Here is a 22,180-nt window from a genome sequence, read left to right as displayed (position 1 = left end):
GCTCTATTATGAAACTGCAGCGCGAGCGTGGCAGGCTGTCAGTAAAGATAGCTCGGATAACTGCTCGGTGCGTCCTAACAGACGTGTCTGAATGAGCATTTGAATTAGGAAATTCACATCAACACATTCAGCCAGGAAATTGTTTATTGAACTAATATTACAAACTTTTTTTGTTGCATCATTAGGTGAAACAGGCTAACAATGAGCAAGATGAGAGATATGCATACAAAAAGGTGAAGTGCTGATATGATATTCGGAAGTCATACTACCAATAAAATTGTGCAATACAATTCTGGGAAAAGCAACACAGAAAAGAAACAAAGTAAAGTTAAAAAAGAGAAGACTTTTAAATGTAGCTTATTCTGTGAGGAGGGGGGGGGGGGGGGGGGGCACTAGCCTTAAAAGAGAAACTGAGTAAACATAAAATCTTACTGTATGAGCCTTCTGACAATGTGTGGACATTTATATATTAAAAAAAGCAAGTTTAACTGTAAACCAATCAAGATCTTTGTGAGAGACCTGCTCTCACAAAGGAAGAAATACAACTATATGCTTCTTTTTCATTTGATTATCAAAATATTTTTTTGTTGTTGTTGCCATTTGTTCATTGGATCAGGTGAACAGTGGGGATGGGATCAGCTGACAAAGCTGCAACTGACAGCAGATCTCTTGTTTCTGTAAACACCTCAAGACAATCTAAAACTAAAACTCGAGCAGGGTGTAAACAACACATCAGTGCACAAAATCCCATTTAAGGAGACTGAAAAGTTTCACTTAACAGCTGATTGATCAAATATAAACAGCGTTTGAAGCTTGGAATATCAGCTTTCCTCCACGCTGCTGTAAGAAACAGGAGATCCCAGTGAAGAGGAAACTTTAAAGTACCCGATTATGAAAATGGAAGAGATATTTGGCAATACGGTGAAAAGCTTCCCTCATATATTTAACATCATATTTCCATTTTTTTTTTCTTTTAATACAACAATCATCATGACTTTACAGCCACTTCAAGTGCAGTCAAACTGCGAGTAGGGTACCTGTGAGCCGAGCGTAAATACCAGGTAAACCAATGTCACACTGCCACACTGAGGACAACAAATGCAATTACAATCAGCATTTACACCAGCGGCTCAGAAAAATCTCAAATAAAAACAAATTGCGCACAAGGAAACTGGACCATTTAAACATGTAACACAAACACAGAAAAACCAAGAGCATGCAAAAACTGAGTAACCCACAACAGCGTGAATGGATTAACCGATCCTGCCAATACCAGATACTCAACTGATTAAATCCAGTGCAATACAGTTTGGACTTTCTAGATATGTCTTTGTGAGAACGTGAACAGTTCCTAAACTACTTTAAACAACACGAATAGCAAAATCGATAGCCAATAAAAACCTCCCAAATAAAAATGAACTGATAATGCTTAAAAAACAGACAATACTGGCTCACGTTAGTTTGATGGCTTATAGAAAGTGCACTGCTGCTCAGCAAGTTCCAGATGCTCTTTCTAGAACTGATAATACCATGGAAATGTGGCTTTTGACGCATCCCTTGAAGGAAACTACAACTGGAAATGTTACATACACGCTTGAAGGCCTTAAGACCTAAGTTTCAGCAACGTTTTCATTTCAGCATAAGTGATTTGTGTGCACGCACGTCTCAGTGGCAATTTAGTGGAGGGAAAAATTGTGTGAGTGTAGAAGATGACAGCACAAATGAATGACACAATAATCCTTCAACACATTTAAAAGTCAGCTATAAAAAGGAAATGGATCGCAGCCATTTGTTTGAAAATACTGATTTGTGCTGCAGGTTGTTTTGGCCATTGCATGAACACGTAAGCGTACAGAAAACAGAGGATTTACAAGATTTAATTAAAAAAGAAATGGCAGGAATACTGATAATACTGATAGGCCCTTTCGGGCTTGTGACATTAAGTTCTTTTGATGTGGTTGTTGCTTAAAACGTATAAAGTTGATAGTTCCAGCTCTGATGCAGAGACCAACTCCAACGATTAGGTGTGGGAAAAGCGCTCCGTTCATCACTGCAGAACAGCGGCGCTCTGCGGAGATGATCTCTTTGTCTCCGTGCTTTAGCCACTCAGCCTAGAAATGCGACAAGTCCGAGGTCAGTTTTCCTCCTCGTCGTCGCTGACAAAGCTCCTTCTATCCTGACTCGTCTCTCGCTCCCTGAGGAAGGTCTGTCGGATCGCTTCCAGCTCCGTCAGCTCGAGACGGACTTTCTCCAGGTGGAAGGCGCGCCGATTTTGGATTTGCCTCATGGGGAATGGGTTCATGTCCACAAAGGCAACGCTCATCAGCTTCCTGGAAGATATTTTTTTAGAAGAAAGAAAAACAGCATAATCCTGTGAGCCTGGATTTTTTTTTATGTCTTTGAAATTTAGTAAACCCATGCATCCTTCTTTCAGCATCAAGCATACACCACTGGAGCTGATACATAAAACTTTATTAATAGGTAGGTTATTATTACAGCTCCAAAAATGGCCACTTGAGGCTAGCTCCAAAACAGAGTCTGACCAATAAAATGGTATAAAACAAGCATGCACAGTGCAATTTTAAATGTAAGGGCTGCTACCTATAGCAATCTATTTAACAACTGCATCTCAGCATGCCGCATTTAGTCCAAACCATGGCTGCTGCAACACCTGCAGTGTGAGAAATGAAGTTTGCACAGGCACAAAGCCGATACACTGTGGGTGATGTGATCGTACAATTTAGCTACAGTTCAGGGAGACCCGGGAAGCTGTTTCAAGGTGATGCAGATACTCTGTCCACAGAAACTTCATTCTTTCACAGGACTGGAAATACGAAAACAGTGCAGCTACTGTACCTTGAATCCAGGATCGTGCGTGTGAAGTATCTGAGATATTTGAAGATGGCTGTGGAGTCCTGCAACTTCAAAAACTCCTCTTCTTTGTACTTGAAGAGCGCAAGAGCAAAGCGGAATATGATCTGTGGAGAAAAATGGCGTAAAGTCCTGTGTGACTGTAGCATGAAAATATTTACTCAGGAACATCTGACCTTTCTTCTGTTCCCTAAGCAGGTCCTCCAAATATAGTCAATACCGCCTTAATCTGAGGCAGTTTTGTTTGACTGGGTTCATATCAGGTTTCTGTTAAGAGTTAGGCTCGACAGCTTTAGTGTTTTAACTTGTATCGTTCAATCAACACACAATAGGGCACATTTTTGCTTTAACAAGTTTGCTAAAATGCTTCCCTTAAAAATTCTATAAGGGGATGCTACGTGAAAATCGGTTATTGCATGCGTTTTCTTTTTTTTTTTTTTACCTTTTTACCTTTTTTTGCATGTCATTAAGCTGAAAAGTTTAGAAAAAATACAAAACTTTGTAGGGGTGTAGAGTGGGGTTAAAATTTAGCTTGCGTACACAAAAATAACGATTTATTAAACTAAAGAATTTTGGTTCCTTGGTGGCAATAAATAATTCGTTTAATAGCGTGCAATTGGATCCATCTGGCAAACATGCACGGTTGTGTGCCGGCACGTAGCTTGAGAAGTGATCTCTCGTCACCGGTTAGTCATTAACTTTAAAACAGTTTCCTGCTGAGGCTAGAATTCAGGTTTATGAGAGCAGAATCAAGCCTCTTACCTTTGGTCCTTCAAACAGAAACGCATCCCAGATCTTGAAGAGGATGTCGCTCACCACACTGTCCACAAACACCACCAGGAACCAGTTAAACGTAATGAGGGAAAAATCGACTTTGTGCTGCTCAAAGTGGGCGTGTAGCCGCGGTAGCTTCTCGCTCATCAGATCCTTGAACACACGCTGGTCAACCTGTACGAATCAAACCAGGGCTTGATTTTCTAAGGTGGTCAAATTTAGCAGACAGACAGAAAAACAAAGACTGCTGATGTCTGCATTCCTGCTCTGTAAGTCATCAACAGCAGTCACGTGAATATGATATCACTGACACCAGGGAGGTTTGTCAAATCTAATAAATAAGCAGTACCTTGTCCCTTCTTGTCTCATGGTACAATAAAATTCAACTGTTTTTTTGTTACCTGTGAGCCAAGGAGAGTCTTAGTGTAATAGTCTCTTGGCATGAAGACCTCCACAATAGCTATAAGGGTCCAAAAAGCATCCTCTTGATCTAAATAGAGCAAGGCAATTGCTGCCAGCCTGAAGAAATAACATGCAAGAAAAAGGTTAATGGTTACAAGCCAGAAAAAGAGAGACAGAAAGAAAGTACACACTCAAGCTCTAGTACCTGTTCAGTCCTTGACAGTAGCCGATATCTGGATTCCTCCATGAGAAAGCCAGCAGGACGTTCCTGAGTTTTTGGATGCCGCCTGCACTCGGAGAGGCATAGTGCTTGTTGTTGGGCAAAGTACGCAGCAAGTCCAACTCGATCTGCTTCGAGGCCGGGTTGGGCTTCTCCCTTGCTACGTTTAATAAGGTGTCATAATAGTCTGGGGGCAAGTGGTCACGAAACTTCTTCACGTGGAAAGAAACACACCAGCGCCACACCTTGGAGCGGTGCCCATGTGGCACGCCACAACGAATCAGGGCCTTTAGCTCAGGGGAGTGAACCAGGTCTCTGTTCATGGTGCTGGACAGAAAGTTCTCCCACTTGACCCCGACGGAAACCTCCTGATCCGTCATGGACAGGGACTTCAGCTCCAAGGCCCTCACCTTTGCGATCAGCTTCTCCTCCTCTTCCTCCTCCTCGGGGACGGTCTTGAAGCCGTACACGTCATACTCGCTAGCATTGCATCAAGACAGAGAGACAATTCATCAGTGATGCGGGTGAATTCCGAAAGCCGCTCAAAGCTGCAACAGTAACATGTTCACATCCTGGCTTCTGCATGTTTACATCACTGAGCGGTTTCCAGAATGTGTAAATACATTTTTGATGAGCCAAAAAGGGCATGCCTGGGCTTGCAAAGAATTCAGAAACTGAAATACAGATTAGCAGAACTCGTTCTCACAGTCAAAAAACATGCGTAGGGACTCTTAGTGCAGTTTATTTTCTCTTTCAATAAAAACAACAACAACAACAACCAAAAAAATAAAAAAAAAGCAGTGCGTCCTCTGATGAATTGGTATGGTACTGGCTCTGGTAGAAATGCTATAACTGCTCAACATTATTAAATAAAGATCTGCTACTTTTGACCCTCATATGATTGACAGTGGAATTTTTTTAGTAAGCCACAGCACTGAGTATGGCACGTAGCTGTGCTAACAACACCTACATTTGGCCATTTATTTTCATATCTGCTATAAATGCCGGAAACCAGACGTGTGGGCTCTCGCAACCTCTTATCAAAACTCAAGATTTCTCTTTTTCCATCCCTAAAACTCTGATCAAGTAGCCGTTTTTAAGTAATTTCTTTTCAAATCACCTCCAAAGCATCTGTTAACGAGGCTTTCGGCACATACCTGACAGTGTTTGGTTTGAAGATCGTGTGCTCCTGCTGGTCTGTGTTCTCGCCCTGCAGTGCATCTTCTAACAATCTGGAGATGACCTCCCGGGCTGGGCTCTGCTCTGAAGACGAACATACCGGGTTCTTCACCTCTTGAAGCAGAACCAAGTACTTACTCTCCACCTGACACAGCTTGGCCTCAAGCGCAGTGCACTGTGGAAAAGAGGGCAAAATAAAGTCTCAGCTTTAAATTTAAATTACGTTTTAGAAGCACCAGCTGAGCTTCACACTGGACTTCCCCTAAACCTACTCAAACTTCCTGTTTCTATTAACAGGATAATGCACCATTAAATATAAAACACAAGAGAGTACCTTTGCTTCTAAAGCCTTTTCTCGACTCTCTGCATTTCTGCGCAACACCGTCAGCTCCAGGATCTCTTTGTTCAGGAACTTGTTCTGGGATTTGTAGCCTTGAAGACTGTCCTGAAGGTGAATAATAAGACAGACGGGGTGTCAAGATGTTCAGGCAGAATTTCAAAAGCTACAGAAAAAAGAAAATCAATGTTGATGGCAGTTTAAGATCAAGATAACTTGAATCTTATTTAAAGTTTTGCCATCTCTACCTTGAGGATGCTCAGCTCCTGCAGCTCTTTGTGAGGTGGTGGTGATCCAGCGTCGTTTGCATTTCCGCTGTGCTCGGAGTTTTCCTGTGACAGCTTCATGATGATCTCATCCTTCGCCTGGATGGTCTCCATCATCATTCCAAGCTGGTCGTTTATCTCCCCCACCTTAAGTTTCAGGCTCTTCAGCTCTTTTTGCAGACTCTCCTTCTCCAGGGCGAGACGCTCCATGTGACCGCACATGGACTGAATCTGACCATCTCGTTCCTTAAGCAGATCCTCCAGCTGTGCAACTTCTTCCTGAGTTGGTACTGAAGTTCGGGTCTGGTCTGAGGCTGCTGACGAATCTGGAGACGGAGCTGGACGGCACCCGGTGGGCCTTTCGCTCTGGGAGGTCCTTAAAGTCTGCTGCAGTAGCCTTACCAGCTCCTGGATGATAACACATCATTACTGTAAATTAAGCATGGTATATTATTTACTAGGGCTGCCACGATTAGTCGACTAGTCACGATTACGTCAACTATCAAAATCGTCGACGACTGATTTAATAGTCGACGCGTCGTTTGAAGCGTTGTAAGATCACAAAAGACAGGAATAAGTAGTGGGACTTAAGAGTGTAATAACGGACTAAAACAGAAGATGGCAGCACTGCATGTACAAGGATGCCAGCTGCCGTTAAACCCCGAAGAAGAAGAAGTAGCTCTGTGCCAGTGTTGCCAACTTAGCGACTTTGTGGCTATATTTAGAGAGTTTTCAGACCCCTTAGCGACGTGAAAGCGCGTATGGCTTTTACTCTCAAAAAGCAGCGGGTGCTGTAACGCAGTCAGTTCTTCTTTTACTCTTATGCTGTTTTGTGGATCACAAGGTTTAAAACTACTTATAAACACACACACCAAGTAACTCCACCAGAGTGCCTATTTCGAGTCACTTTTTCCGATCCAAGCCCGGGTAAAGGAGCAGGGTTGGAATTGTGACATTAAAAAAAACAATAATTGCTAAAAGAAATTTAACTTGTAGTTCTAAATAAACTCTAAATGCATTTAGGACGTTTTTTACTCACTTTATGTCTCTTCCACGATGTTATTTCTCTCTCCAACAACATAGGTTACAATTAGATTAGCATGACCAATTATGTAAATTAGGCGATAACGTCATTTAGCGACTTCTAGCGACTTTTAGGACAGCCAATAGTGATTTTCCTCTGTTCCAGAATTCATAGCGCAGCCCAGCTCAGTTTCCAACAATGGCGGCAGCTAGTTAGTTTTAATATTACTCTTATTATTCTTTCTGGGTCACAAAATAAACGTTTAACATATTTTAAGACGAGAATGTAACTGTGTAAACCTCAAAAATATCCGCTCAGTTTATCAAGACACCACATATTTTCAAAAGCGCTCCGACGTTTTCGGAGACGTCTGTTACCCACTAGCTCGATAGCTAGCCGGGGGCAAGGCTCACTAGAGCCCATGAGAACACCGGACTCCCGGCTAATTGTTTTCAAACCCACCCCTGTCTTTCGCTACTCAGGTTAGACATATATAAGTCATTTAGATAACTTAAAAATGTTATTGTTTGGCTTTTTTTTAGTATTTTATTTGTTCCTGAGTAAATCGGTTTGGCTGAGATTAAAGTTGTAGTTTTTACACAGCTGAATAAACATCAAGCAGACTGATTATCAGAAGTGTGAGATGCTCGAGAATATACTCCAGTGTCCCGTTATATTTTAGATAGCAAGGAGTTTATTAAACTTCACTGAAACAATGTGCAAATTTCATTAAAATTTAATAAACTATTATCTTATCTTTATCTTTAGTTAGCACATACCTTAAACACTTAAAGCTGTAAGCTAATGATAGTTATATAAGAGCAGATGCATGCTGGTGCAATAAGCTATACGTTTTACACCCAATGGATGCACGATCTGATTAGTCGACTAATCACAAAAATAATCAGTGACTAGTCGACTATCAAAATAATCGTTTGTGGCAGCCCTATTATTTACAGAAAACATCAATTTGTTACACTTTTTTTCGTTATCATGCTCCTGGTACAGATTTCATAGGAAAACAACTATCAATCTTTTGACCAGGAAGTAAAGCACAGAGGTAAAAAAAGGTATTCACTAAGTAAGTATTCACTCTTCTGCCTAGTCACAGCGGTTTTGACCAATCAGCCAACCTTAAAATAGAGGGGGGAAAAAAGAGAACAGAAAATAAAGAGAAGGAGTGCGACAGCTGTGAATGCTGTCTGCTGTTTCTTTGCTTCTTGCTAAAACATGACTTATCATTTGCTGACTTCTTGTAATAGTGAGAGTATCAGTATTATACCAAGGCACTTGGTCAGACACCACAAACCTAGGCTTGTGGTGTATAACAGACACTACAAACAGGGATCATTCACTTTCAGTAGAAACAGAATATTACATTTTTATCCGATCCAATCCATAGACATGTGTTATGCTGTTATAAATAACAGTAGTAGAAGAGATCCAACTATACCTTCTGGGTGGCCAGCTCTTCCTTGAGTTTAGCCTCTTCCTGCTGCAAGCGACTCAGTTCTTCCTGCTGCTGCTGGCTCTGGAGGCGAAGCTGCATTTCCAAAGACTTGCTGCCGTTACATTCCACCGGCGAGCTTTCGGCACTGCGGCCTAACTTTCCAGAGCCCAGCAAAAGCTTCTTAGGCCGCGAGGGGTTGCGCACAAAATCAAAGGTAAACGCCGATCCAAAGGAATCTGAGGGAAAACACAAGTTCATCAGCTGTTATCTGTGACCCTCGGGAGAAATGTACGCTGAGGATGAGTGTTAAACCCTGGCAGAAGGGTGGGTGGGAGTGGACGTACGTCTGTGTGTGTCCAGATGATGTTTCTGTTCAGTAAAGTCCTTTGGCGGATCCACGAGCTCCCATTCCTCCGAGGGACTGTTGCTAGTGTAAAACACGCTGCGTCGTCCCCCACGCAGGTGAGACATGGAGTTCCTGACAGAAATCAGGAGATTTTTTTTTTTTTTTTTTTTTATTTCACAGGTTTCTCACACATTTCATTGCAACAAAAAAAAAGGGGGGGGGGGTCTTTAGAGATTAAAGAAAACACGGTATGAAAAGTGACAAATCCACAGAGATCTACGATGAACCACAGAGGAAAACTGATGCTGCTGCAAAAGGCCGACGGGATTGCAGCGTTGGACAAACAGAGAAAAAACAAAGATAATAAACACAAAGGCATTTTTGCAAGAAGCTAACATTTAGAGGAAAAAGTAAAGCTAATGGTGTCAAACTTGTTTTTCACACCTCACCATTGCAACATGTCAACAACTGTTTCTGCTGTATGCAACACAATGAAGCGCAAGTCTGCCTCACACATCAGCTCTCTCTATATATTTTTATAGACATCAGATGTGTTTAAACCACACGTTTCTGACTTCCACCTGGCAAAACCAAAGTGACTAAAGAGCGCTCGTGCTTTTCTCAAACTTTATGGGTATAAACGTGACAAAAGCAGTTAACGTCACAGTACTGGAGTATTCTAAAGCCACTTCTTTTCTAATCGGGGGGAGGGGTTTCTAGCTCCGAGAGCTGCAATTCTCGCAGATTCAGTCACATATCAGGCAGCTACTATACTGATACCTTTGTTACTGTCAAGTCAAGTCAAGTCAAGTCAAGTTTATTTATAGAGCACATTTAAAAACAACCAAGGCTGACCAAAGTGCTGTACAGTAAATACAGATAAAAATACAATAGAACACAATTTCGTAAAACACCTCGCTGATCAAATAAAAAAATAAATAAACAAATAAATTAAACCTTTCTAAAAGCCAATGAAAAGAGGTGAGTTTTAAGAGCAGTTTTAAAAGTTTCTAGGCTTTTGGAGAATCTGACGTGAGGAGGTAAACTGTTCCACAGTCTGGGTGCAGCCACAGCAAACGCCCTCTCTCCCTTTGTCTTTAATTTATACCTGGGAACATCTAAAAGCATCAGATCGGCTGACCTCAAAGATCTCCTGGGGCGATAAGTAGGGCTGGGCGATATGACCCAAAATTCATATCTCGATATTTTTTAGCTGGATGGCGATATAAGATATATATCTCGATATTTTTTTTAAGCCATAAAGTAAGAACAAAAAGAGTTCTTAGTCAAAGCTGTGTCCCAGATGTCACACAGGCACTTTTATTAACATACAGCACAGATGTACATGAAAAATTACTCAAAATTAAATTATGAGCATTCATTAAATAATAATGCTCCATAAATAAAAGAAAACAAGGTTGTTTTTGTGCTAAACAAAGAGCTCACAATTGTGCAGTCAAAATGTAAACTAAAAGACGCTGAGCGTAATAACAAAGACAGACAGATTTTACAGCTGCTCTGTTCCCAAGTTTTACTGTGTGACTGATAGCCTGGAGTTTGAAATCCGCTTCATAACCACGTCTCTTACAGGTGCCATTTATGGTCCTTATACACACACAATACGGTAATATTACGTTAATGCACAGTACGTATCACTCCGCGAAGCTCCTCGGTAGCCGTAATGCGCCGACAATCTATCAAGCGGTGCAGCTCCGTAGCTTACCAAAGTCGTACTCAAACATTTTTGACAGATTGCTGAACGCCGTGTACCACATAAAATCGGTTCGCGGCCATCAAGCACAACCAGAATTCATACATAAGGCGCGCTATCAACTTTTGAGAGAATGAAAGGATTTTAGGGTTAGCGCGGTTAGCTCGTTAGCGCGGTTAGCTCGTTAGCATGTTTAGCTCGTTAGCACGTTGACGCCGTCCAGCCCCACGCATGGGGCGATGCGCAGTAACTCGTTAACGGAGATTTGCCGTGTCCGTCTTGTCGCTGCCTGCACGTGAAGCGATGGGGTAGGAGGGGGAGTTGTCTTCAGTGAAGGCGAGGCGGAGTAACGTTGCGTAGAGACAAAAGTGGACGAAAGAGAGGCAAACTTGCGGCTCCACAACTATAATTATAACGTAACATAGACTATATCGATATAAAGGATATTGTCACATCTTATATCTCGTATAAAAATATATCGATATGTTTTAAAAACTCGATATATCGCCCAGCTCTAGCGATAAGTACTAAGGAGTTCTGACAGGTAAGAACTGTGTATAAAAGGCACCGTGGTGTGGGTTTAGGAGCAGTGAAACTCTGGGACTCCAAGACTCCCTTAATAAGGGACACATACAAAGCAAACTCCAGTCTACATGTCACATTTTTAGGATTGCAGCATGTTGCCTCTTTTCAATAGATGTGTTGTACATCTCAAAAAGGGGAACTGCTGATGGTTGCATACTAGAAAAACAAGTGAACCATGGATGTAACCATTTCCTCTACTGCAACCAGTGTCTGGATGAACTAAGAAGTGCTTTCTTTGCTCAACACAGCAGACAAACTAGTCGTGCCTGTTTGGCGGCGACCTTAAAAAGAAAAAAAAAGAACAAGATTTTATAGAGCTGTATACTTGCGTACAGATTATTTCCTGGAAAGCTTTCGTTACACTTACCTGAGCTCCATGCCAAGGTTTTTCAGGGAGAAATTGAGGGGGTTCGTGGAGGGCCCTCTGGCTGTCTGGGCTCCCACCATTCCAGCGCCCTCTGTTTCGTCGTCCATGGAGAAATCACTGCGGACCTTCTCCATGGTTTCACATGGCTTCTCAAAGCTGAAAGCATCTGAGAAAAAAAAAAAAGACCAAAAGAACTTAATTATCTGTTCTAACGAAACAAAAATCAAATCAAAATGACACCAAAGACTGACTTCCCAAGAACAAGATGCACAGCCGGGTGAAACCTATGCAAGTTAATACCTGCTTTCTAACGATTACTTCTTTCTCAGACCACCAACCCCCTTCTTAACATGAAATTAATTAGTAAAAAGAAGCTTTTTTATTTGTTAGATGTGTCATAAAAAGTGATGCTACTGCAGAAGTGGTTTAAACTGCCAGCAGGGGGTGTCTGAGTCATACTTGGAAAAATGAAGTCTGTCTGTGGGAAAACACCTCTTTCTGCTTCCTTTGTCTGTGACTTCAGTAAACACTTTCCTGATGAGTTCATGATGTCAGGCTCTAGTTGTTAAGCTTCAATGAATACTGCTTCGTTTTCATATATTATGCTTCTACTTAGACTAAAAAATAAAAAGGATGATTAAGCAGCGGATGCGCTGGCCTACCTTGCGAGTGACAAATCACTTCCATATGAGTGTGCGGCAGGCCTCCATTTCTCATCGACCCATGCCACATCTGGCTTTAAATCATCGAGGTAGTGATATTAATAATGCTGTGAGACTTCACACACAGACTGTGGCCAACAACATGTAGTGCAGCCAGCGCCACGCACCTATGATCAGACTCGCGTGGCTCTGATAAAATCTTTGAAGTCTTTGAAGTGGCATCTCCAAGAATGAAAATAAAAACCAACGTCCTTTATATGTCTAATTTATTATGTCTTTATCATGTGTTACTATGTCTACTTCTGAACCAGTTTTAACTTCTGAACGTTGCAGCACGGTTTCCTTTTAGAGCTTCAAAAGTCGACACTTACTTAGACTTGCTAAGCCCGGGCATGTTAGTCTTTCGCTATAAAAAGTGCGACATAAAAACACAGCTCGAGGGATCGTTTCAGCTGACGCCAGACATCGCTGATCTCACAGCTCTCTCGTGCACTTCACTGCACCGAGCAGGTTCAAGGCGAGACCGAAAAGCAAAACGCAAATGAATACGAGAACAAGAAACTAAAGAGTGTTCATTCCGAATCGTCAGAGAACTCAAGAAGTCGCGGAGGGTTAGACGAAACACGGCGACAACAGCACTGATAAGCGGTGATAACCAAGGCGTTTGTGGCTTTTGAAGACAGATGTGCACCGAGAACATTCTGGGAAAGAAAGACATGGACAGGAAAAGGATTCACAGGTCGTTTCACGCAGCTAATCACAAAGCATGCAGAAGAATCCCTGTTTGCAAATGTAAACAGGCTTAAAAATGCTTGTGTCCTCATTAAAGTCCTTTATTAGCCACAGATATGGATGTACATATTTTCTTTTCCACTTCTGCTGGATAACAAATGAGATTCATATTTTATGTAGAGTCCAACAGATACTCATTCAAACATATCAGCACTGGCGTATACAGTCATTGGCTACTTAATTAGGTACACCTTGCTAGGACCACGCTGGCCACCATGTTGCTTCTGGAGCTACATAACAACAAGAAACATTCCTCAGAGATTCTGGTCCATGCTGACATGATAGCATCACACAATTACTGCGCACACATGATGCAAATCTCCCGTTACAGCGCATCCTAAAGGTGCTCTGTTGGATTGAGATCTGGTGACTGTGGCCGTTTGAGCACTCACTGAGATCTTCAAGACCATTCAAACGCTTAAATCATCAGCTTTGCATGATACGAGCTTTGAGACATGTCACACAATCAAACTGGAAGCCAGCATCGGTGACTGTGTTCTGATGGCTGCTGCGGTAATAAAGGGATGGAAATGCTCAGGAACAATGCTCAGGAAGGCTTTCCTGAGTATAAACAATGCTCAGTTTTTATTAACGCCACCTGCAGCAGGCTGTACTGACATAAGGCAAGATGACACCATGCTTTCATGGTGTTTATGACAAATTCTGACCCTGTCAATCTGACATGCTGTGAAGTGAAAGACCCTCGTCTGCATACTTTTCTTCTGTTACTGTTCCCTTCCCATCAGTTCAAATGAGTCTGGTTGTTCTCCTCTCAACAATTTATATTTAAAAAAAATTGGAAAACAAATAAACATATCATTTTTGTCACAGACCATTACTTGACTGCCTACTTTATATTTGTTTAGACGTGAGGTTACGATACCAGCGCCTTTGCTTCACAGCTCGAAGGGCTTTCTGCTTAAAACAAAACACAAGCCGAATGATGTCAATCTGAACTTTTACCCTTTCGAAACACTCGAACACTTTCCTGCAGAAACTTGGTAACAAAATACGCGAGACTCTTGTGATTTGTAGCGCTTGTGTAAACTTTCAGTTGTTGCCCGGATATGATGAAATGACCGACTGATAACATATCCACTGTATGTGTGAGTGCGTGCGAACCTGCCTACCATTATCTTTGCCTACAAGGCCGGTGTGAGGATAGGCCAGCGTCGGGGAGCTCCAGCTGTCTCTCTGACCAGAGCCTCGCATGTTACTGTACTCCCAACGTTTCTGCTGCAACTGCTGCAGCCAGTAGTGCATCACCTGCTTACTGGGAGCCTAGAAGGACACAAACGCACACTCAATTAGACTTTAGATCTTTGAAATCTTTAAGCACGCCATTTTAAAGACAGCAAAGTGAGCGAGATGACATTTTAAAAGGCATCTCCATGAGGAAATCAAGGCAGCGACAAATGGAAAGGGAAAATGAGGACAACTTGACACTATTAGGATCTGTCATGTGAATGAGCACAGACACTGGTTTCAGTCTCAGTTCCAGCTCTCTCTCTCTTGGTATTAAGCATAGACACTTAAAAAAATAATAAGACAGACTAGAACTGACTGAGTGAAACCAGAGGCACCTGTCTTGGTGCTGAACCCGTCACAGTCATATGACAGCACCAGGACACCGTCACATGAGATGCTGTGACCCGTGAAGGCAGATGAGCTCCTGTGTAAAAATGTCTAAACACAAAACAGAGGACTGACGGTGTTTGCAGGCAATCAGCTGGAAGAATGCGCTGATTAAGCGCTTGGTTTGTGCGAGAAATTGATTTGTCTTTTAAAAAACAAACAAACGGATTTTCTTCTTCTGATCGCGTCAGAATCGCATCAGATCACGTTGTTGCCGAGCAGAAATATGTACTTTGTTGCCTAAAAACAGCTGAGTCTAAATCTGTTTTCTTTAAAGGAAAGAAGAGAAGGGCGTGTCTGCCTTTTCCAAACGAGAAAGGAAGTGACAAATGACATGAAAAGCAGACCTCGTTGCAATGCTGTCAACACACGTTTAATGAAAGAAAGAAAAGTTCCTACCTTAAGTAGAAACTCTTTGTCGGCCGTGCGGATCTCAAACTGACCCTCTTCCCCGTCCAAATCGTAGCTGAAACACGCATCGCATATTTCGATGTGTCCGAGCGGCAGGGCATCCTGGGGAGACTTGAAGTAATACAAATAGCATTTCCTCGGATCATACACAAACCACTTCGGCTTGTACCCCCTCAAGGGCCCCTTGCCGGACAGTTTGTTCAAGTAGCCACACAGTTTGGAGGCCTGCTCCTTCGCTCCCTCGATGTCGGCCACATCCACGGACCTGGAGTTCACGAATCGCGAAGCCGTGCAGGAGTGCGCCTCGCTGCCATCCTCCTCTTCGTGCATCTTTCCTCGAAGTTTCTTCTTCTTGCAGCACAGCGGATGCCCACTCCTGTTTCCATCCACATGACTGTCCGTTTCTTTGACAGAGGAGCATGGGACATGTAGTTCAGCTCCGAGGATGACGTGGTTGGTTTGCTGGTTGGGGTGGAGTGTAGCGGCTCTGTGGGCCGCTAGGTGGCGGTGTGTGATCAGATGAGCAGCCAGCTTTGAGGGCTAATGAGCAGCAATCCTCCAACGAATTGTAAAGAAAAAAAACTGTAATCAAAAGATAGAAGAAAAGATATGAGGCCTACATAGGAAAGAAAAATAAAAAATGCATTCTGTTATCTGCCCTCGGCACAAAATGATCTGCGGTGCCCACACCCACACCCGTGTCACACGCAGCCGATCTTGTAATTCTTGTTCTTATTATGCTAATTTCAACTGCTTTGTACTGTTTATGGCAGTGTGTGTTTCACAATTTGTATCTATAACCTCGAACAGATACTGAATATGTCAGGATACAGCTGTAAATTTTAAAAAACTTAATAAATAGCTCAGGTAATTTTATTAAGATAGCACATTTCATTATACATAGATTCAGTGTGCTAAAACGTGAGATAAAAACATAAATCTAAGTAGGTTTTGCAATGTCTTAGGACAATGGCAAACATTTACCAGATCTCCACCTGACAGGTCTGACTGGGTTATAAACAGTGAGCAGGTCAGAGATCTACTGGAAATCCAAACCACTGGGAGCTTTTTGTCACCTCAGAGTAGCTGCCTGTATTGCCTAGCTGACGGTTAAAAAGATGACAAATAATATCAGTATATCTTCCTCCAGTTTTTAGCATTTCCATGCTTACATGACAGTCAAAGCCCTATTAAGGCTAAGAGAGGTGTTTAGAGTTATCTAATGTTAGAAATGCACAGAGATTTTGAGCTGAAGAGCATTAAAAATGAACATTTTTGGAGATACAAACAACCCTCGCCATATTTTGTTGATTTTTTTTTTCACCTCCAAAATAAGCAGTAAGTATAAAGCCACAGATGCCATAAAGTGTGTCAGGGTGTTGGGTTAGTGCTAAAGTGCATGTAACCACAGTGAGCCTACTTTAACTTTCTTCTATCTCACTGTCACTTTTCTCAATCTGTTCTAATAATGGATGAAAATAAATACATAAATAGTGGCATTATTTACAATTTAAGTGATAAGTCAAAAAAAAGTAAAGAAATGTTCCAATAAAATATCACCACCTGAAATGACGTACCTTTCCACTTTTCATAAAACCTACAGCATATATGTGACTAAGTCGAATCCATAGCTCGTTTAACTAGAGTGCGAAAGAGGAGCTATTGACGTGATTACAGGAAATTTGTCTCCTGGATTCAGAGCTGGCAGAAGTTTCACATGTTCAGGATGTTTTGGTGACTAATGGTTGCAGATGTGAATATGATTTAGTTTTGCCCCAGTGCTGTGGGTAAACAGTGGATGATTTGTCTTATGCTGGGAAATACACCTGATGTTTCCCCACTTGAGATGTCAAAGATAAAACAGCAGCTTAAAAAAACAAAATGCAATACTGTAATACTGTAATAACAGTAACCTGCTAGTTTTCTTACAATTAGAAGTATTTGTGAGGTTAGGATCCTTGTTTTGCTCTGAGGTTTCAAAGGACACTGTAAACAAAGGTGATGTGCTTCCGTTGCAATGACATTTTGCATTTGTTAAACTGACTTGTGACCTTTTATAAGATCCACATCCCCCTCATAGGTGTGTTAGGCTAAAAAAAAATTATCAGCCTAGACATCCTCCTGTCTGGCACCTTTTTTTATATGTGCTGTAGATCAAATAAATTTCTGCCGATCCTTTTACGTACAGCACACAGCGCGATCGGTCGAATGTAATGTTCATTGGATTCTTTACAAACACGGACCGGTGATAACATTTAACCCCAAACCTTACTACTCCCACAGAGGAGCACATAATGACTCACAAAGAACAACAAGAGCCGCCTTAAGAGAGTGTTGAAATTCTAGGCCATGGTACTGTACAGCAGCTCTTACTCATTTGTGGAACATAACAGTTCAGTTATTGGCTCTGCGTTCATTCATCTAAATTAAATTAAATTACACTAAATGACATTGCTGTACACAATACCCAAGTGTTTGATCAGTTGTGTATAAACAGGAAACATGTTTCCAAATTGTAAGTGATGTTAAAATCCAGTTGTGAAATCCCATCTCATCCTGCTCGCTATGACACAGACTCTTTCTCGTTACTGCATCTCCCCCTGTGGGAGTTCCTACTGTTCCCCACAGGGCAAAAACTGCTGGAGGTGATTCATGACGCCTGTCCCCAACCAATGGGGGGAATGAGTTAGCAGGTATTTACTGTATGTGAACCTGAAAAACAAGCTTGGAAATACCTCATCTTACTGGGGCTTTGTTTATTGCCCCGCCCTCTACCCTCCAAATCTGTTCAAACATACACAGTCTTTCCAAACATTTCCATTCCTACACATTTTTGGTCCAGCTTTAGCAACAATGATCTGAACTTGCTTCAAACCCAGATCAGAAAACACAAAAGATCAACTGCTGACGCAACTTATCTCCCATTACTCTGGTAATCAGACACTCCGTGGGTTAAACATCTCCTCTTGCAAACCAATGCACTCGTGTGCACACAAACCACAGTTTCTGTAAAGCTTACTTTCCGTTTCTCTTCAGGAAGCTCTCACATTGTTCAGCAGCCTTCAGCTGTCTTTTTGATGCAAATGAACTGTTTGAACTGCGCCTTGCCCGTTGCCATGTACCTCTACTTTCCAGACCAGTGGAAAAATATGTGTAATTGTAAATGTCATCTGTCTATATCTCCCATGTAGTGTCATACTCCCTCAAGACACTTTCAGTTGGAGATTAGAGACGGTTCAGAAGTTAAGAGAAGTATTTTAATGTTTGCTGAAATGACACCGGGTTCAAACCACACAGTGACAATCTCAAGGAAAGGTATGTACTCTCGCCATTGTTAAATACTTTATAGGAATATTGTATGAACTTTATAATTAAATTATTCATAATTAAATTAATTTTCTGATCTTTTCTTTCCAGGGATTGAAAGGAATTGCTGTTTACTTTACAGACAACAGTATCCCAGAATTGAAAAGGTGTGCCGCGTTTCACAGTCGAGACCAAAGGATCAAAAACAGACAAAATCTCCCTGCATCAGGACCTATTTAAAATTTTGCTTCAAGGTAAGAACTGCTTACAAGTCTTTTTCGAACTAGTCGCTGACTCTTTTAGTGACTAACTTGCTTTTATGTGATGTTTGACTTAGAGATAGATTATAAAACCTCAAAGTATTATTTGAGTAAAACGAGAACATTGTGGATTTTGAATATTTTTTCTCTAAAACATCAGATATCATGTAACAGCAAATAAATGCTGTGTACTAAACTAGAAGCTCGCTTTACACAGACAGGTGTAACCGGACTTTTCCAGCAGCCAATGACTTTCATTTAAAGCTATGAGAACATTGAGCTGCTTTCAGGCTGTGGTTGACGCCTCCTGGAAAATAAGCAAATTAGACTGTTAAAATGCTGCCACACAGCAAACATTGGGGAATAAATGCTGGTTGTCTTCAGCGGATGACGGTGTGTTTTTAATCAGGATCGGACGAGGATGGAGCAAAGGGACACAACAGGGGATCCTAACGCAGACGGGACTGAAGCCAGACTCAGGGAGCTGACATCAAAGTGGTTCATAGAGACTCAGGTGCCACTCATGGTCAGCAACGGACTCCTTCCAGCTTGGTTCCTGGGCTTCATCACAAGACGGTAAGGATTCATAAAAGGAAAAAAATGGAAATAGCAAACTGAGAAATAATCATTTTTTACACCCAGTTTTTTTTTCTAAAACCAAATCATATCCTCTAAGCTACTAAAGCCACATTTTAAAAAAAAATTTCTTTACATATAATTTAAAACATATAATATAGTAATGTAAAAAGACACGAGGCTTTTTGTTCATGTATTTATTTTTATTTTTGGTCATATTGTGAAAATGTATCCAAAAAAATAAAAATAAAAATAAACCTTTCCTCTGATGGAAAGTGTCCACTTTGTAATACACCCACTGGCACCTACTGGCCTTTCCTCCAGCACACACCCACATTCAGTGCACACTTACGTGATTGGCAGTGGCAAGTTTATGGAAAGGGACTGTAACGAAATAGAATTTCCACGGTGCAGCACACAATCCACCTCGCTATGCCCATAATCTACCAGGCTGTTGCTGTAAATGTTCTCCAAATGTCTTTGAAACACTTTTTAAAGTTAGGAGTTGGAGAATTTAACACTGTTGTTGGTCTGTCTACAGGGATGCTGAAGAAATTCTTAAAGAAAGGGAGCTCGGCTGTTTCCTGATCCGTCTTAGTGAAAAGGCCATCGGGTACATCCTGTCCTATAGGTGAGTGGTGGTTTAGTCTAAAGAACACTAAAGTAGGAGTTGTGTAGTGTTGTTGTGCTGCTGAAGGTAAACTGCTTTGTTTTACAGAAATTATGACTTATGTATATATAAAGTGTCTTAAAGATAATGTGTGTCAAATCGATCAAATCTATCTATTTTCTAACCCCACTTCTAAGCTTTTGTTTGGTGGCTTATTTTATTGGAGGATATTCATGTTTCAAAAGTCAGAAAGTCGTGTGAATATATGTTATTTTAGTTTGCTCCAACTATAAAATGTGTCAATGCTTAACAAACTTTTTGTTGTTGTTGTTGTTGTTGCAGAGGCAGGGATCGTTGTCGACACTTTGTGATAAACCAGAATGAAATGGGGCAGTTTGTAGTCTATGGAGACACCGAGGTACACGACACAGTGCCCAGTCTGGTAGATTACTACAAAACAAGCCCCATTGAACCATATGGAGAGTACCTGACAAATTCGTGTTTTGAGGTGAGACAAAACTCTTCTTTTGAGTTCTTTTTTTAAATGCCAAAGGTGAAAGATAGAGGTCCAAGTGATGTTTTGTTCTTTCAGGCCCTGGATGAAGACCTATATGATGTTATCCAGATTAGCCCCAAAGAAAAACCTGTTGCCGCTGTCAGCGCTGTGAAGAACAGGCAACGAAAACAGATAAACTCGAGTTTAGATGAGCAGCCTAAACGGCCACCAAAGGGCAACAGGGCGCACGAGGTGAATACAGTCAATAAATTATAGAGCTGCTGTCCAAACTAATGTGCTGAAAATAGTTCCATTGTTTATTTCACCTCACTGACTTTTAGAAACTTGTTTTGTAAAACAGGAAGGTCCGCCGTTGCCCCGAAGGAGCAGGCACCTCGATAGTGCCACCATCAACGAGCATGAGGGGGTTTTGTACGCCCAACTCAGGAAGCAGTCGCCAAGGGTTACACCCAGAGACCAACACATGCATCAGGACAGTTTACCCAGACCTAATTCGAGTTCGACTTCCAAGGATCAAATCAATGGCAGATGTAGTCCTCCGTCACATCCAGAATCCGTTTACTCGGAGCTCAGCATCCTAGACAGCAAAAGCAGGTCTCTGCCACTCCTGGACAGCAGTTCTGACGGGGAGCAGTCTTACAGACTGAACGCACCTCCCGACACCCCTCCGAGACTTTCCCCCAGGCCAGTCAGACAAGGTAACGGCAGCAGCTCCCAGTCAGAGAGGACAGATTTGGGCAGCAGACCAAGCAGCAGCCACAGCCTGGACTACTTGAGTGATAATGCAGTTTATCACCTGGCTGGCAGGCCCGGGAGCCCACACACTACGTCCTTTGACACTAGATTGTCAATACCAGAGGAGCGCACAGATTCTGTGTATGCCGAGGTCCCCGGCGAAGCCCCCGCTGACTTCACATATGAGCCGATTCGCGGCCACAAGGAACCAATCAACCCTAAAGCCAGCAGCAACACTTACGAGCCTCTGGAGGACATGAGACGCAAACAGACCAACTCGTCCTGGGGATTTAAGGTTTGTAATGTTTTCAAAGCACTTTAATTAAAAGAAATAATTCTTTTGTGTGTCATACTTGTATTATAATGAATTTATTTACCTCTTACAGAACGACAAATGGAAGTGGCTCTTCCCTGAGAACAAGAAGAAATGGTAAAGAGGCTACTTTACAGCGTACTGAGGAAAACGTTTACTTGTTTTGATGATTTCACACTACTACTACATAATACACTCTGGAAAACCACTGTTATGTATTAACGATTTAATGAGAACTTATGTATGGTTTTTTTAACGTATTTATTTAAAAATATAACGATACGTGTGTAGTTTCCTTTCCACGAACAGGTTTTTACATGTGGTAAAAACTGTGTTACGTGTATGTCATATTAAAAGCAATCTACTGTATAAGAGGCTCTAAGATCATTATTATGCCATTACTGTTATTAGAATATTACTAAATAATTACTTTCGGGGTGATCATTAGGGTGGGGAAAATGTACAGCAGTGCCCTACGCAGGTTTCAGGGGCCCCAATGAAAGTATGACTGTAAAGGGGGAAAAACCTGCTGTTCAGTCCACAGCATGTGATTCACCTTGAACTGCAGCTTATGTTGAGGAGAACTGTTTTCATCTACTTCTCATCAGTGCACACAAACCTGGGCGTATATGCTACACTTTCCTGTCAACATGTATCCTGTAGATGCATATATGTATGCAGATATGTCTACGGGCTGTAGGTAACGGAGAAGAGGATAACTGTGAAGAAATGGGGATGTGCGGTTTAGAGCTGCTGTGGAGCGATGACAGCATTTCCACGTGTGGAGCTCGAGATGCAAATAATAAATAAAAATAAATCAGGATACAACAA

General features: G+C 41.7%; 2 protein-coding genes across 2 annotated transcripts; one reads left to right on the top strand and one right to left on the bottom strand.

Annotated features, from left to right (window-relative positions):
• Positions 1 to 130: 130 nt before the first annotated feature.
• tbc1d2b (TBC1 domain family, member 2B) lies at positions 131 to 15,743 on the bottom strand. Its single transcript, XM_085282209.1, has 13 exons — positions 15,021 to 15,743; positions 14,117 to 14,267; positions 11,533 to 11,698; positions 8,868 to 9,001; positions 8,527 to 8,759; positions 6,032 to 6,457; positions 5,781 to 5,891; positions 5,425 to 5,621; positions 4,253 to 4,747; positions 4,047 to 4,164; positions 3,634 to 3,819; positions 2,857 to 2,978; positions 131 to 2,330 (listed from the first exon to the last, which is right to left on the bottom strand). The coding sequence occupies exons 1-13, from the start codon at positions 15,360 to 15,362 to the stop codon at positions 2,135 to 2,137; spliced, it is 2,877 nt and encodes a 958-aa protein (XP_085138335.1). The 5' UTR covers positions 15,363 to 15,743; the 3' UTR covers positions 131 to 2,134.
• A 2,377-nt stretch (positions 15,744 to 18,120) lies between these two features.
• Positions 18,121 to 21,882, top strand: LOC146569719 (uncharacterized). Its single transcript, XM_085281098.1, has 8 exons — positions 18,121 to 18,347; positions 18,450 to 18,592; positions 19,008 to 19,174; positions 19,716 to 19,805; positions 20,127 to 20,292; positions 20,377 to 20,532; positions 20,642 to 21,331; positions 21,423 to 21,882. The coding sequence occupies exons 1-8, from the start codon at positions 18,293 to 18,295 to the stop codon at positions 21,468 to 21,470; spliced, it is 1,515 nt and encodes a 504-aa protein (XP_085137224.1). The 5' UTR covers positions 18,121 to 18,292; the 3' UTR covers positions 21,471 to 21,882.
• Positions 21,883 to 22,180: the final 298 nt, after the last annotated feature.

This window comes from Mchenga conophoros, linkage group LG7, assembly GCF_057382185.1.
Source record: "Mchenga conophoros isolate Kocher_MC1m ecotype Shallow Benthic linkage group LG7, M_conophoros_male_GT1.1, whole genome shotgun sequence".
NCBI lineage: Eukaryota > Metazoa > Chordata > Actinopteri > Cichliformes > Cichlidae > Mchenga > Mchenga conophoros.
The sequence above is the reverse complement of the archived record's forward strand: the minus strand, read 5'-3'. Positions and strand labels throughout refer to the sequence as shown.

What these genes read in the sequence shown, in the direction of transcription:
- LOC146569719 (XM_085281098.1), top strand. Translation starts at nt 18,293, where the DNA reads ATGTTTGCTGAAATGACACCGGGTTCAAACCACACAGTGACAATCTCA. An exon ending in TGACAAATTCGTGTTTTGAG is followed by an intron (nt 20,293 to 20,376) that starts GTGAGACAAAAC and finishes TTGTTCTTTCAG; the next exon opens with GCCCTGGATGAAGACCTATA. An exon ending in ACTCGTCCTGGGGATTTAAG is followed by an intron (nt 21,332 to 21,422) that starts GTTTGTAATGTT and finishes TACCTCTTACAG; the next exon opens with AACGACAAATGGAAGTGGCT.
- tbc1d2b (XM_085282209.1), bottom strand. Translation starts at nt 15,362, where the DNA reads ATGCACGAAGAGGAGGATGGCAGCGAGGCGCACTCCTGCACGGCTTCG. An exon ending in AGACTCTCCTTGGCTCACAG is followed by an intron (nt 3,820 to 4,046) that starts GTAACAAAAAAA and finishes TGATTCGTACAG; the next exon opens with GTTGACCAGCGTGTGTTCAA. An exon ending in TTCTGTTTGAAGGACCAAAG is followed by an intron (nt 2,979 to 3,633) that starts GTAAGAGGCTTG and finishes TTTTCTCCACAG; the next exon opens with ATCATATTCCGCTTTGCTCT.